The following is a 14,891-nucleotide window of genomic DNA, read 5'->3' as shown; positions in this document are numbered from 1 at the left end:
GGCCCACCTCTCCAGCCTGTCCAGGTCCTTTTGGATGACATCCCATCCCTCTGGTGTATCGACAACACCACACAGCTTGGTATCATCTGCAAAATTCCTTATGGGAGCAGTATAAAAATCACTGATAAAAACTGTTCATGACACCCTTTCCTGAATATAGAGGTTGGTTGTTGCATGGAAAGGGGGAGGAATTAATGGTTTGGCGTGATGTCTTCTCAAAGCGTATTTCTCTTCTAGATTGTTTTCTTATGGCTTAAAGGGAAATCCAACCTATTTAAAGGTTAATAATGAGGACAAAGTAGCAGATTGGGCAGTTTGCTGCTTTATTTCTCAAAACTGGGAGGTGTGCGTGCATCCATCTAGGAATCCACTTTAATATGTTTTTTCCAGGATGGTGTGAGATGAAATGTAAGATTTTTTTTTTTTTTTTAATGGCTCCAGTGACTACTTTTCAAAGCCTTATAGCCTCTGAATTTATAAGAAAAAGAATGACCTATTTTATCTCCCTTTGGAAAGACTCAAATCATAAATTTTGTAGGATTTATGTGTTTGTGTGCTACCATAGCGATTACATTTTTTGCTTTTACTTTGCACCTGTTGCCAGCGTGCACATGGCGGCTCAACAAAACGTTGGTTGATGTTTGTAGTCACTACCTGACATAAATAAATGACTGAATCCACTCCTCCAGAAGCCTCAGCACCTATTCTCAACTTCTTCCCCACCTGTGCTAATAATTACATCACCCCAAAGAGCTGCTGAAGTTGGTGTGGACCAGATGTGGCCTGAGGGCCCATAGAGCCAGACTCCGATGGTATGCGAGCTTTACTGTTGCTCTTTGCACAGTGTTGTGACTGTGAAAGGTGGTAGTAATTAAGATGAAATAAGATTAAGATTAACCACTTGAGTGTCAGCTGTGCGTTTTGGACTTCTGTCTGTTTTTCTTTCTAATACGCCAGCATTTTCTAAAGAGGGAAACGAAAATATTGATCGCCCCGGTTGTGGGTCAAATAATAATTGTAATAATCCAGTGAAGAGAGGGCAGGTGAAAACTGCTTTATGTCAAAGCAGGAAAGTCCATTACTGTCCGTTTGGCTAGATTTTTGTGAAGCACGGGATGTAGGGCTTTCTTCTGGCCTATCAAATACCTGAAATTCTGAGCATGCACCTTAGATTATAATCATGGAGGTGAAGGAGATGTAGTTTATAAAGGACCTAAACTACCTGTGGAAGCTGACTTTTGCATAGACTGCTCATTTCCTATAAAGCACCTCCAAGCAGTTCAACTTCTCAGTTTATCACAGTTGCGTACTGTGATTGTCTGTTATTAAGAAACATTTTCCCTTTCTTTGTCAAGAACTCCTGTTGAGCTTGTGGCGCATTGTAGCATATAAAAAAAGCAGGCTGTGGCATCTGCCCGAGCTCAACCATCTCCATCCAGAACAACAGCAGGTGCTTCACAGAATCACATGGGGTTGGAAGGGACCCCTCTCTGGATCTCTCTGGAGATCATCTAGTCCAACAAAGCAGGTCCCACAGGAACGTGTCTCCAGGTGGGGTTTGAATGTCTCCAGAGAAGGAGACTCCACCACCTCCCTGGGCAGCCTCTGCCAGGGCTCTGCCACCCTCACAGCAAAGAAGGTCCTCCTCGTGTTGAGGTGGAACTTCTTCTATTCAAGTTTGTGCCCATTTCCTCTTGTCCTGTCCCTGGGCACCACGGAAAAAAGCAGTTGCCTGTCCTTCTTGAACCCAAAGAGCTGCTGAAGTTGGTGTGGACCAGATGTGGCCTGAGGGCCCATAGAGCCAGACTCCGATGGTATGCGAGCTTTACTGTTGCTCTTTGCACAGTGTTGTGACTGTGAAAGGTGGTAGTAATTAAGATGAAATAAGATTAAGATTAACCACTTGAGTGTCAGCTGTGCGTTTTGGACTTCTGTCTGTTTTTCTTTCTAATACGCCAGCATTTTCTAAAGAGGGAAACGAAAATATTGATCGCCCCGGTTGTGGGTCAAATAATAATTGTAATAATCCAGTGAAGAGAGGGCAGGTGAAAACTGCTTTATGTCAAAGCAGGAAAGTCCATTACTGTCCGTTTGGCTAGATTTTTGTGAAGCACGGGATGTAGGGCTTTCTTCTGGCCTATCAAATACCTGAAATTCTGAGCATGCACCTTAGATTATAATCATGGAGGTGAAGGAGATGTAGTTTATAAAGGACCTAAACTACCTTTGGAAGCTGACTTTTGCATAGACTGCTCATTTCCTATAAAGCACCTCCAAGCACTTCAACTTCTCAGTTTATCACAGTTGTGTACTGTGATTGTCTGTGATTAAGAAACATTTTCCCTTTCTTTGTCAAGAACTCCTGTTGAGCTTGTGGCGCATTGTAGCATATAAAAAAAGCAACATTTGCCTTCAAAGCAAACATCTCACCATGTTCTTGACATGTCATTTGCCAACATTTGCCTTCAAAGCAAACATCTCACCTTGTTCTTGACACGTCCTTTGCATCACAGAATCACATGGGGTTGGAAGGGACCCCTCTCTGGATCTCTCTGGAGATCATCTAGTCCAACAAAGCAGGTCCCACAGGAACGTGTCTCCAGGTGGGGTTTGAATGTCTCCAGAGAAGGAGACTCCACCACCTCCCTGGGCAGCCTCTGCCAGGGCTCTGCCACCCTCACAGCAAAGAAGGTCCTCCTCGTGTTGAGGTGGAACTTCTTCTATTCAAGTTTGTGCCCATTTCCTCTTGTCCTGTCCCTGGGCACCACGGAAAAAAGCAGTTGCCTGTCCTTCTTGAACTGGGGAGCCCAGAACTGGACCCAGTGCTCCAGATGGGGCCTCCTCAGGGCAGAGCAGATGGGGAGGATGACCTCCCTCCACCTGCTGCTCACACTCTTCCTGATGCCCCCCAGGATGCCATTGGCCTTCTTGGCCACAAGGGCCCATTGCTGGCTCATGAGCATCCTATTGTCCACCAGGACTCCCAGGTGTTTCTCCTCAGAGCTGCTCTCCATTAGGTCACCCCCAACCTGTCCTGGTGCAGGGGGTTATTTCTCCCCGGGTGCAGCACCCTACACTTGCCCTTGTTGAAGTTCCTCAGGTTCTCTCTGCCCAGCTCTCCAGCCTGTCCAGGTCTTGCTGGATGGTGGCACAGCCTTCTGGTGTGTCAACCACCCCTCCCAGTTTTGTATCTTCAGCAAACTTGCTGAGAGTACATTCCATCCCTTCATCCAGGTCATTGATGGATTTCCATTCATTGATGGACATTCCCTTCTTTCACGTAGCCGTGTCTCCAGGACCACTGATTGTAAGCTTGTAGAGTTGAGATGCTTCTCTTGCATGGTCACCTAAAGTAGTTTGAGTAAAAATACTTACCAGTATCCTATATATTTAAACATTTTGTAGTGTTATTTTTCAGTTATGACACGTATGGTCCATTGTCTTATATGCAAGATATTATGGAAAATTATTTACATTGTGAAATTTGATAATTTTCTCTTGTAGATTATTGGAACATATAACGTTAACATTTGCATAGAAATGAAAGAATTTGTAATTCTCATTTAGGTTATCAATATGGGCATTATCATCAGGGCTGGCAATAAATCTTGGATGCAAACTTCACAGACCTTTAATTCACACAAGCTTAAAAAAAGCAGTTCAGGAGGAAATCCTGTGAGGTGCTAAACATATTTTAGGATTTTGAATGAGATGCAGAGATGTATTATATAGTACATAGAAACATAAAGTGGTATTCTATAAATCACCTTATTCCTTTCAGTATCTCACTTGACATATTCTTAATGCCCCACTGACGTGTGGGTCAGTTTTGTAAATGAGTATTTTTGATGTATGATACATATAGATAGAAAAGTAGCATATGTAAGTAAATTTTATGTATAAATATATAATTTTTTAATGTAAAATTATATAAATCTGTGGAATTTTTTTTTTTAAAGAGTGAAACTCCTGCAGGAATATCAAGGCAGCCTTCAACAAAAGGATCAAGGCAACGTGCCAGACCCCAAGGAGAAGGTAACTAGAGGGAGGATGTTATTTCTGTTAAATATACTGGGAGGTTATTGAATAGGTATAGCATAAATACTTAAATGTCTGTGTTTATTATTTTCAGTGCTTGTTTTATACTCCCAGTCTGCATTTATGAATGAAATAGGCAATTTTTCTGCATGGATTTGATACACGGAAAGTGATACCCAGTTCAATTTGCTCACATTCCTCATGTGCAGTTGCAGATATAAATTCAGCCTGCTCTTGATATTTATTTTGTTCTCTCTAAATGGGCTTTTTTAGGTCATCTACAACTATTTCTTTTTTTATTAGTTTCACAAGAACTGTTTATTTGCTTAGTAATCTAGCAAGTTGAGACAAAATATGCCTCGCAAAACTTTAGCTTCTCTTTTTTTTCCCCGTTGCTGAGGATTAGTGGACAGTATTTCTGAGTTGATAAAATTATTATGTGGTACCTTTACATCTAAAGTCAGATGTAAGGGTTTGTTAAATATTTACAGTGCAGCAATATTTGGCACAGTATTTTTGTTTTAGTAAGACTTAAGATACGTTGTTTAAGGTTGTTTTAGTAAGATTCAAGACATTTGTGAGGCAAGATGTGCTTTCCTGTGGGCATAAATCATATAGCCATTAACTCTGAATTTGTGACTTTATCAGTTAATATTTGGGAAGAGTGCTTTTCCTAAATTTGGCTAGGGAATCCAAACTTCACTTACTTTCTGAATTTTTTCAGTCATTTCTCAAGGATCTGAAGTCATAGTGTTTGATCTGTAGAAATTTTGGGTTTAGAAAAGATCATGTATGTCAAAAAAACCCAACCAACAAAACAAAAAAGTTGTTTTCCCTGAGATTTACTGAGTACTGGTGAGTGAGTGCAAAAAAAGGAATTTCCCTGGAGATTTGTTCGATAAGCAGTACACTAAACCATCCACATCTCTGTTATATTTTCTGGGGTTTCTGTAGTGAAAAGATGGTCGAGTGAATTCAAGACCAGCCAAACCTTTCTGAGACACTTAAGCCACATCTCTGTTATATTTTCTGGGGTTTCTTCAGTCAAAAGATGGTCGAGTGAATTCAAGACCTGAGTCTTGAATGAGAATCTGAGTGATTTCTATAGCCTAAGACACTTAGAATACTCCAGGTGTAAGCTGGAGAACAGGTGGAGATAAGGTGTTAAGCAAAACCTCTGGCTTGCAGCCCATTTGATGATTAGAGAAGATTCCTCTAAGCATTGAAAGGATGGCACATTTTTGTAAATCTTTGACTTTCTCTGATGTCTGTCATTACAGCTGTGGTCAACTCCATTGCACCTGAACTGGTGTCAGGCTAGGACCTTGTGCTTGGAGTTGGACCAGGGAAGGTGATCTGGGTGTCATCAGTACTGAGTCCTGTCCCACGTCAGCTTCCACAGTAGCTCAACCAGGTGTAAGGAACCCAAGCCCCACTGCATTTCTGCTGAGAGTGCTGGGGAAGGAAGGACAGGTATTTATTTGTTACAGAGGAATTATCAGCAGGAAATGAGAAGCTGTAGAAGTTCCATCTCTTTGTGCCAGCCAGGAGTCTCCCCTCGTAGTGGCAAGAGTGGATCCATCCATCCCTGGATGGATGTGCAGAGCCAGGACTCTGGATGGATTCCTGCCTGTGCTGGTCTTGACAGCAGAGGGGGAGGTAGTTCTGTAGTCATCTTGTCCATGCTTCAGTGCTAAGTCTGCCAAGACTGTCACTTGTGACCAGCAGGTCGAGAGGGGTCATCCTCACCCTCTGCTCTGCCCTGGGGAGGCCCCATCTGGAGCACTGGGTCCAGTTCTGGGCTCCCCAGTTCCAGAAGGACAGGGAACTGCTGGAGAGGGTCCAGCAGAGGGCTACAAAGATGATGAGGGGCCTGGAGCATCTCTCTTACGAGGAGAGGCTGAGGGACTTGGGTCTTTTTAGTCTGGAGAAGAGAAGGCTGAGGGGGGATCTGATCAATGCTGATAAATACTTCAAGGGAGGGTGTCAAGAGGATGGGGCAGGTCTTTTTTCAGTGGTGCCCAGGGACAGGACAAGAGGAAATGGGCACAAACTTGAATAGAAGAAGTTCCACCTCAACATGAGGAGGACCTTCTTTGCTGTGAGGGTGGCAGAGCCCTGGCAGAGGCTGCCCAGGGAGGTGGTGGAGTCTCCTTCTCTGGAGACATTCAACCCCACCTGGACACGTTCCTGTGGGACCTGCTCTGGGTGGCCCTGCTCTGGCAGGGGGTTGGACTAGATGATCTCCAGAGGTCCCTTCCAACCCCATGTGATTCTGTGATCTGTGGTATCCGCCAACCCCATAGCATTCTGTGATCTGTGGTATCCATTCTTGCCCATTAGTGAATTGCTACACCCTGTAATTACATTGATTACAGGCCGTTTTACCAGCCCTTGGACGATAACCTCTTCTGAGTCTTTGTTGACTGGAACCATTAAACAAATGGTACAATCATAAATAAACATTTCTCCTCGTAAACCTGCTCTGGCAGAGGGTTGGACTAGCTGATCTCCACAGGTCCCTTCCAACCCCTGTCATTCTGTGATCCACCTCACACCTGCACTAGTCATTTCTCTGTGCCTCTTTGTCCAAGATTTAAGTGAAGATGCTATTGTTTGAGTTTTCTTTCTATGCTTTTGTGCCCTGGGCGCTGATATTTTATTTCTAATGCAGAAGGAAGCCACTGTACATAAATCAGTTTAACATCTCAGTTCAGAGGGAACAGTAACACCTGTGATTTGATACCTGTTAAAATAATTAATCCTGTCTAAAGAGTGGTCCTGTTTAGACTAATGAAGCCTGGAGATCTTCAAACACTTAATCAGTCAATGTCATTATTATTAATTTATGTAAAGAACTTGTTTGTTGCTGTGTGTCTTCCTAAGCATCCACGTTTTCTTTGGGTTTCTGTTTTTGTAGGTTTCCACGTATTGTAGGCAAAATACTGAAGTTATATCAGAGCTTGGGTAGTTTTTTCAGAGCAATCAATAGCCCTGTTTTCAAAAGGACTTGGGGAAAAAATCAAAAAGATGTTTAGGTGCCTTAAAAAATACCTTGGAAAAGATCTGGCACTTTGGATGTGAACGTCTGCTGATTTAGGAGCTTAATTGAAGTTGGGGCTTGAAAACTCAAAATTTTGCGTCACATCTGATGTACTTATGTGCTGTGAAATTTTAATAATTTTGCAGCTGAAAAATACCATCTGGATTCAATTAAATGTAGTCTTATTTTACTACTTAGTGATCCTTAGCTGATCCTATAACTTTTTTTGATTTCCCAAGATTTGAATATTTGCTTTATAGCCTGAACTGGCACTAAAGTACAGTGACCGGACACGCCCCATTTTATAGGATTGTCCCTTCTTTAAAATCAAGATCCAGTTTTTCTGATAAATGAAATGCTGTATTTTGTCTTGAAGGCAAATATTTTAAAATATTCCTCTTTTTATGATGCAACAGGCCAGTGTGCTGAAATTTCAGTTTACCTAAGTGATCAAGACTTTGGGGCATTATCCCTCCTCTTCTTCAAACACAGCAGAGCTGCAATAGGTGAGGAAGGCTCAGAGGTGCTCCAGGAATTTATCCAGAAGATACTAAAAACCTCCTGGAGCTGCACTGATGCCTGTTGCACCCTGATCTCCCTGATCATCATCACCAGTAACTAGAGCTTTCTGTATTTTCTAATATTAACTGGAGATAAATAAATGCACAACAGGAGAACACACAAGAACTAGTGTCGTGACTAAACTTGTAATAAATAAAGCTGAAGTGGTGCATAGAGCTCTATCTAAGCAAAACCTGGTATATTTGCTATCTTAGTAATTAAAAATAATTTAGACCAACATTTGCTTATCTCTATTATGAACAAATTCCTAATGGTTTTGGAGAAAATGTTTTGGGCTTTTTTAGGTTTTTTAATGTAGTTAATGTTACATTTATTACTACTCAGGCAATGATGGCTTTCATAGTTGCAACATGCCTTGCAGCAAAACTAGTCCATGCAATAGAGATCGTTTTTTGCTAATTTAAAAGTTGATTGATACGTTGAATGTAATTTTATTTTTCAACTTGCAGTTGATTTTAATTGAGACCTGAGTAGGTTTCCTTTCAGACACTGAATTAATTTCTAAATGAAAATGGAGTAAAGTGCTTCTCTTTCCACTGCTCAGCCCTAGACCTTATGGGTAACTATAGATTGGTGGAAGGCTGTTTAAATGCTTATTTCAGTTTTATTAAATGACAACTCATCTTGGCCCTTATCAGCACAGGTAAATGAAAGTGGTGGTTGACCTTTCTCTGCTGCGTGTTGATCTCCTCCTAAACTAGTAGAACTCAGTATTTCTGCTTCAATGAACTATTTATCTTTGTGTATGCTTCCTGGGGCATACATTCCTGTGGTGGAGGAGTAGATCCTCCACTGTTGATTTCAGGACAGACTTGAAAAATCAGTCAATGTCATTATTATTAATTTATGTAAAGAACTTGTTTGTTGCTGTGTGTCTTCCTAAGCATCCACGTTTTCTTTGGGTTTCTGTTTTTGTAGGTTTCCACGTATTGTAGGCAAAATACTGAAGTTATATCAGAGCTTGGGTAGTTTTTTCAGAGCAATCAATAGCCCTGTTTTCAAAAGGACTTGGGGAAAAAATCAAAAAGATGTTTAGGTGCCTTAAAAAATACCTTGGAAAAGATCTGGCACTTTGGATGTGAACGTCTGCTGATTTAGGAGCTTAATTGAAGTTGGGGCTTGAAAACTCAAAATTTTGCGTCACATCTGATGTACTTATGTGCTGTGAAATTTTAATAATTTTGCAGCTGAAAAATACCATCTGGATTCAATTAAATGTAGTCTTATTTTACTACTTAGTGATCCTTAGCTGATCCTATAACTTTTTTTGATTTCCCAAGATTTGAATATTTGCTTTATAGCCTGAACTGGCACTAAAGTACAGTGACCGGACACGCCCCATTTTATAGGATTGTCCCTTCTTTAAAATCAAGATCCAGTTTTTCTGATAAATTAAATGCTGTATTTTGTCTTGAAGGCAAATATTTTAAAATATTCCTCTTTTTATGATGCAACAGGCCAGTGTGCTGAAATTTCAGTTTACCCAAGTGATCAACACTTTGGGGCATTAGCCCTCCTCTTCTTCTAACACAGCAGAGCTGCAATAGGTGAGGAAGGCTCAGAGGTGCTCCAGGAATTTATCCAGAAGATACTAAAAACCTCCTGGAGCTGCACTGATGCCTGTTGCACCCTGATCTCCCTGATCATCATCACCAGTAACTAGAGCTTTCTGTATTTTCTAATATTAACTGGAGATAAATAAATGCACAACAGGAGAACACACAAGAACTAGTGTCGTGACTAAACTTGTTGGACTAGGTTCTTCTGTGGCATTACCAGCACGTGGTGGAGTTCAGCTACCAGAAACCAGCTTTTCTTTCTTGAAATTTCTTAATGGCTTTAGTATGAAACATGTTTAAAGCTAAAGCCTTAGAAAACAAAGTGAAGTGCACTCTGCATTCCAAGTAGCATACAAACAATATTCTAATTTATCAATTACTTAGATTTTATTAGGTAAATATCTTATTGTTTCACTAGCTAGCAGGATAATAAATAATACCTGTAAATCGTTTCAGAACTGAAGAAGCTGCCATTAGTTCGCAGTAACATAAGAAGTTCAATTTATGGCCGTGTAAAAGGTCTTTGTGAACTTTGAATGTTATTTATTTACACTCAAGATGTTTTGTTAAACTAGAATAGCCCTTAAGGAATCGGTAAGTGTAACAGGTACTTAGCATGGGCTTTTATTTTAAATTTTTATTGTATCTTTGGTTTCATTTGATTGTAAACTGTTTTGTTACAGGAACCGTGGAGACAAAGAGCACGGCAGATAGGATTTCAGAGGACAATGCTGCTAAACTGCAAGAGAAAGCTGAACCAGGACTTGCTGTAAAACAGAAAGGTAGGCAGAATAAAAGAAAATTGACTGCCTTGGAAAGTCTACCTTGAGTGCTTCAGGGTCAAACTTGAATCCACACAGCTCAATGATTTAAAGAGGGTGATTTACACTTAATCCAGCTGCTGCCTTGTGTTTTAATCACATCTTGTGATTAATGTCCTGGTTTGAAAAATGTATGTATGTTCCCTGATAAAACAGTTACTTTATATTCTCTCCTTCTTTACTCTTACTCAAGTTTGCAATGAGGCCAGTGCTTGCAATGTCCCAAGGAAAAGGCAAGGCTGCTATGCCTGAATCCCTTGGTGACTTGTTCTATATTAGAACTGAATCATTGCATGTTGCCTTTATGTACAAGTATTTGGGAATTTTACTTAGTGATTGCATTTTACAGGATTTTAGAGGAAAATTCCACCTCTGCATTCTTATTTCTTCTTTTTTTTTTTTTGAGTTTGTATATAGCTCCCAAGACATGTGTTGTTAATGAGGTATTTGTGTCCAGCGACAGTAAACGTGGAGCCATGGAAGTAAAATGTAGGAGGAAGAACTGAGCTTTAAGCAAAAAGCTGTGGTTTTGTTTTCTTCAAATCCAGATGCCTGACCTAGTTAGGAGAGTTGATACCATGTATGTAGGAGGTCAAAGGCTCTTTCCCAGTCCACCTGTGGCCTTCAGGGCCTCATAGCTGTGTCAGTCTAATGAAATGTAGATGGTTGGCCAAGACATTTGAGTGACCTTACACAACTGGGAGAGCTTCCACGCTAATTCCTTTAAATCTTTTGGAGCTGTCTTGTCTATTGGAATGTATTTGTTATGGAATATAACTTTCTATTCCTCTATTTCTAATTTGAATGTATGAAAGAGGAGTACACTTGGGTTCCTTATTGATTTAGATTGGATTCTCAGATGATAAGAGAACCAAATATTATATTGACTGATCTTTATTTGCAAATTTATTCAATAAGATAGTGTAACGTAGTAGTGCATTAGTGAGCCTTAATTTTCTGTAAGTTCCTATAGAGGTGATTTGTCATTACAACATTTCATAGCTTTCACAGTTGAATTGTGAAGTCAATAAGAACAGTCATGTTCTTGTGTCTTTAACTGCAAACGAAAGTTATGAAAATTTCCAAAGGAAAAATCATTTATTGGGTTAAAAAACCCCACAACATTAACTGGCAGAAATAAACTTATTTTCCTGGATCTTCTGGAGTATTATTTCTGCATTCTGCTTCAGTCTTATATTCTGTTTCTGACCGTTGAGGCTTTTAACCTTTTCATTGTGTTTTGGTTTCTTTTCTATATAAATGAGGATCTGTCAGCGTAGCAGTTATTCTCCCTTTGTGTCCTCCTTTAGGAATCCTCACTGGCTACTTCATGGCAACCTCTTAAATAAGAAGTGTATGTTTAAAGCTTTCTGGCAAAAGGCTGTTTTGGCCTGCCTCAGCTGTTTGCTCATGCATCCCTGAAGTTCCTTAGGTTCCACTTTCTTTAGACATGTGTGCACTGTGGCAGGAGAGGGGGGAACAGCTGGATTTCATGTTCACTCTATGAAGTGTAGGCCAGCATGAGGCTTTTTCAGAAGCTGATGGTTACGTAAGATTTTTCTGAACCTTCTTAAATTCTAAAAGGAGCTTTATTGGGGGTTTCACCGGTGAAGTTTGTCTTCTCACTGTTTTGGTAATGACATTGGGGTACACTTCTCTGGGAGGAGTAGTGCCAGGCTCCTTTCTAGAGTTTATCTTAGAGTAACCCTAAGATGTTGTCAGTCATTCAGTTGAGCCGTTGCAGCCCCCTACCACCCATCTGCAGAGCACTGGCATTATATGTAAAATTTGAGCAGTGCCTTAAACTGAGTTGCACTGAATCCAGTTCTTTAGGCAGTATCTGAATGTGTGTGCTAATGGGAGTGTGAAGGCAGGAGTGCTTATTTGGTGGCAGTGCCAGTTGACAGTAGCTGGGGGGGTTTAGGAAACTACTTTTTCCAGTTTTCCAGTGCTCTTCAAAGCATCCTGGAAGTCACAGTCCATGCAGGATGCTTAGGCACTGTCTTATTTTCTTTTGTAGCTGGTCCATGATGGCATTTGGTTGGTTAATCATACTTCCAGATTTGTACTCTAGCTAACTCTAGTGGAATTACATGGAAACTAGGTGTTGAAACTGCTTGAAAATCACAGTTACTGTCATTACGCGACTTCAAACTTACCTTTGAAGTAGGTTAGTCAGAGAGGAGCTGAAGATAGTTCTTCCACAAGGTTTTGCAGGGTTTGGGGGGAACTTTGGACTACTCCAAAAAGAAATACCACATTCTGCATACTGGTTCTGAATTTCCTCTTGACCTTTTATTTTTATATTTGTGGACTGTGTAAACTTACTTTGAAGGGTGAGTAGTCCCTGTGCTTTAGTAGTTCAAAGTAGACTGGCATGGCTTTGCCTCTCAAATCTGTTGTACCTTTTACACATCTCATTTAACTTTGAGGAGTGTCTACTCAAATATTTACAGAATCAGAGAACCATATGGAGTTAGAAGGGACCCCTGGAGATCATCTAGTCCAACCCCCTGCCAGAGCAGGGCCACCCAGAGCAGGTCCCACAGGAACGTGTCCAGGTGGGGTTGGAATGTCTCCAGAGAAGGAGACTCCACCACCTCCCTGGGCAGCCTCTTCCAGGGCTCTGCCACCCTCACAGCAAAGAAGGTCCTCCTCATGTTGAGGTGGAACTTCTTCTATTCAAGTTTGTGCCCATTCCCTCTTGTCCTGTCCCTGGGCACCACTGAAAAAAGACCAGCCCCATCCTCCTGACACCCTCCCTTGAAGTATTTATCAGCATTGATCAGATCCCCCCTCAGCCTTCTCTTCTCCAGACTAAAAAGACCCAAGTCCCTCAGCCTCTCCTCATAAGGGAGATGCTCCAGGCCCCTCATCATCTTTGTAGCCTCTGCTGTCCCCTCTCCAGCAGTTCCCTGTCCTTCTGGAACTGGGGAGCCCAGAACTGGTCCCAGTGCTCCAGATGGGGCCTCCCCAGGGCAGAGCAGAGGGGCAGGATGACCTCCCTCCACCTGCTGCTCACACTCTTCCTGATGCTACCCAGGATGCCCTTGGCCTCCTTGAGCTGGCTCATGGTCACCCTATTGTCCACCAGGACTCCCAGGTCTTTCTCCTCAGAGCTGCTCTCCAGCAGGTCACCCCCAACCTCTCCTGGTGCAGGGGGTTATTCCTCCCCAGGTGCAGCACCCTACAGTTGCCTTTGTTGAAGTTCCTCAGGTTCCTCTCTGCCCAGCTCTCCAGCCTGTCCAGGTCTCACTGTATGGCGAGATTTTCCTATCAAGACATTTTAATCCTCCATCGTCTTTTGACTTTTAAAAAATGTTTCATTTCTGATGAGTGTGTTCACCTTAGTGACCAGAACATCAATGTCTTTAGCATGGAAGTGTGAGTTTGTTGAAAATGCTCCCTAATGTGTTTCTTTCTCCCTGTTGTGCCAGGCCCAGTAGTAGTTCCCAAGTAAGAAGCTGGCTGTAGTTCTTGTTGTCTGCTTCGTATCTTAACTTGGTCAGATTATTATTAAAGATTTTATATGACTTCCCTGAAAAATCAACTTATTTGTTATTTCCAGGTGAATTTGCCAGCAACTCAGGAACGTTATAGTGACAAAAGACCAGCACTGAACGTATCAGTGATAGATATAAAACTTTAAAAAAAAAACAAACAGTGCTTTTTAGTTTTTTAATAAATCACTTCAGTCCTTTTTCCTTTTCCCCTTCTTTTCCCCTTCTTTTCCCCTTCTTTTCCCCTTCTTTTCCCCTTCTTTTCCCCTTCTTTTCCCCTTCTTTTCCCCTTCTTTTCCCCTTCTTTTCCCCTTCTTTTCCCCTTCTTTTCCCCTTCTTTTCCCCTTCTTTTCCCCTTCTTTTCCCCTTCTTTTCCCCTTTCCTTTTCCTTTTCCCCTTTCCTTTTCCCCTTCTTTTCCTTTTCCCCTTTCCTTTTCCCCTTCTTTTCCTTTTCCTTTTTCCTTTTCCCCTTCTTTTCCCTTTCCCCCTCTTTTCCTTTTCCCTTTCCCCCTCTTTTCCCTTTCCCCCTCTTTTCCCTTTCCCCCTCTTTTCCCTTTCCTTTTTTCCTTTTTTCCTTTTCCTTTTTTCCTTTTCCCTTTCCCCTTTTTATTAAAGAATTTTTAAACTGTAACAAAGGACAGTTTAATTATGTTCAAATGCTTTGAGTAGACCTTGTTCAAGTCATTTCTATTTAAAGAATACCAAAGAGCCATCTATGAAAATACTTTGTGCTTTGGGTTAAGTGTTTAAAAAACCTACGCTTGGTTAACAAAGACTACCAGTAGAGAAATATAAGAAGTTAAGGTAAACAAAAAAAAAGCTTTAAAAGCAACCCCAGCATAGAGAATATAGGCTTTCCTTAATATGTTTTTTTTTCTCTTAAGATTTTATCTTATGAGCAACTTGAAATGTTGCAAATGTTACCATCCGAATGTGAAAGAACTGAGTGAGATAATGTGATTTTCACAGATGAGGGAATTTCACAATATTAAGAGAAAAAAAAATTTAAATGTTCTTTTCAGCCTCCCTTTTGAATTTGTGAGTGCTCTGAGATGTTTAAAAACCGGCAGTTCGCAAGATGCTTAACTTTGATGGAAGCTTATAGAATTTTATTCCTAATTTAAAATGTTTGTGATGTATTTCATGAGTGCACATTCAAGTATACCGCTGATAAGATTGAAAATATTGTTGCTAGAAAAGTTAGATTTGCCTTGCCAGCTAAGCCAATATTGTATGTTTGTTTCTTTTGATAGAAGGAGAAGCAGAGAATGTGGCTCCTGAAAAGCCTGCAGTCTCTGAAAATGGTGAAGTACCTCATGATCCTCCACCTCAGCCCGTCCAAAGGTGT

General features: G+C 41.1%; 1 protein-coding gene across 1 annotated transcript in view; it reads left to right on the top strand.

The window, feature by feature from the left end:
* The window catches only part of TRAF3IP1 (TRAF3 interacting protein 1), a 51,550-nt gene that overhangs the window by 13,551 nt on the left and 23,108 nt on the right, over window positions 1-14,891 (top strand). The window contains exons 7-9 of the mRNA XM_014949201.1: window positions 3,960-4,035; window positions 9,906-10,004; window positions 14,797-14,887. Coding sequence (XP_014804687.1) covers window positions 3,960-4,035; window positions 9,906-10,004; window positions 14,797-14,887 — 266 coding nt within the window. The remainder of the gene's footprint in view (window positions 1-3,959; window positions 4,036-9,905; window positions 10,005-14,796; window positions 14,888-14,891) is intronic.

Source organism: Calidris pugnax, unplaced genomic scaffold (assembly GCF_001431845.1).
Source record: "Calidris pugnax isolate Ruff unplaced genomic scaffold, ASM143184v1 scaffold75, whole genome shotgun sequence".
NCBI classification, from domain to species: Eukaryota; Metazoa; Chordata; class Aves; order Charadriiformes; family Scolopacidae; genus Calidris; species Calidris pugnax.
The sequence above is the reverse complement of the archived record's forward strand: the minus strand, read 5'-3'. Positions and strand labels throughout refer to the sequence as shown.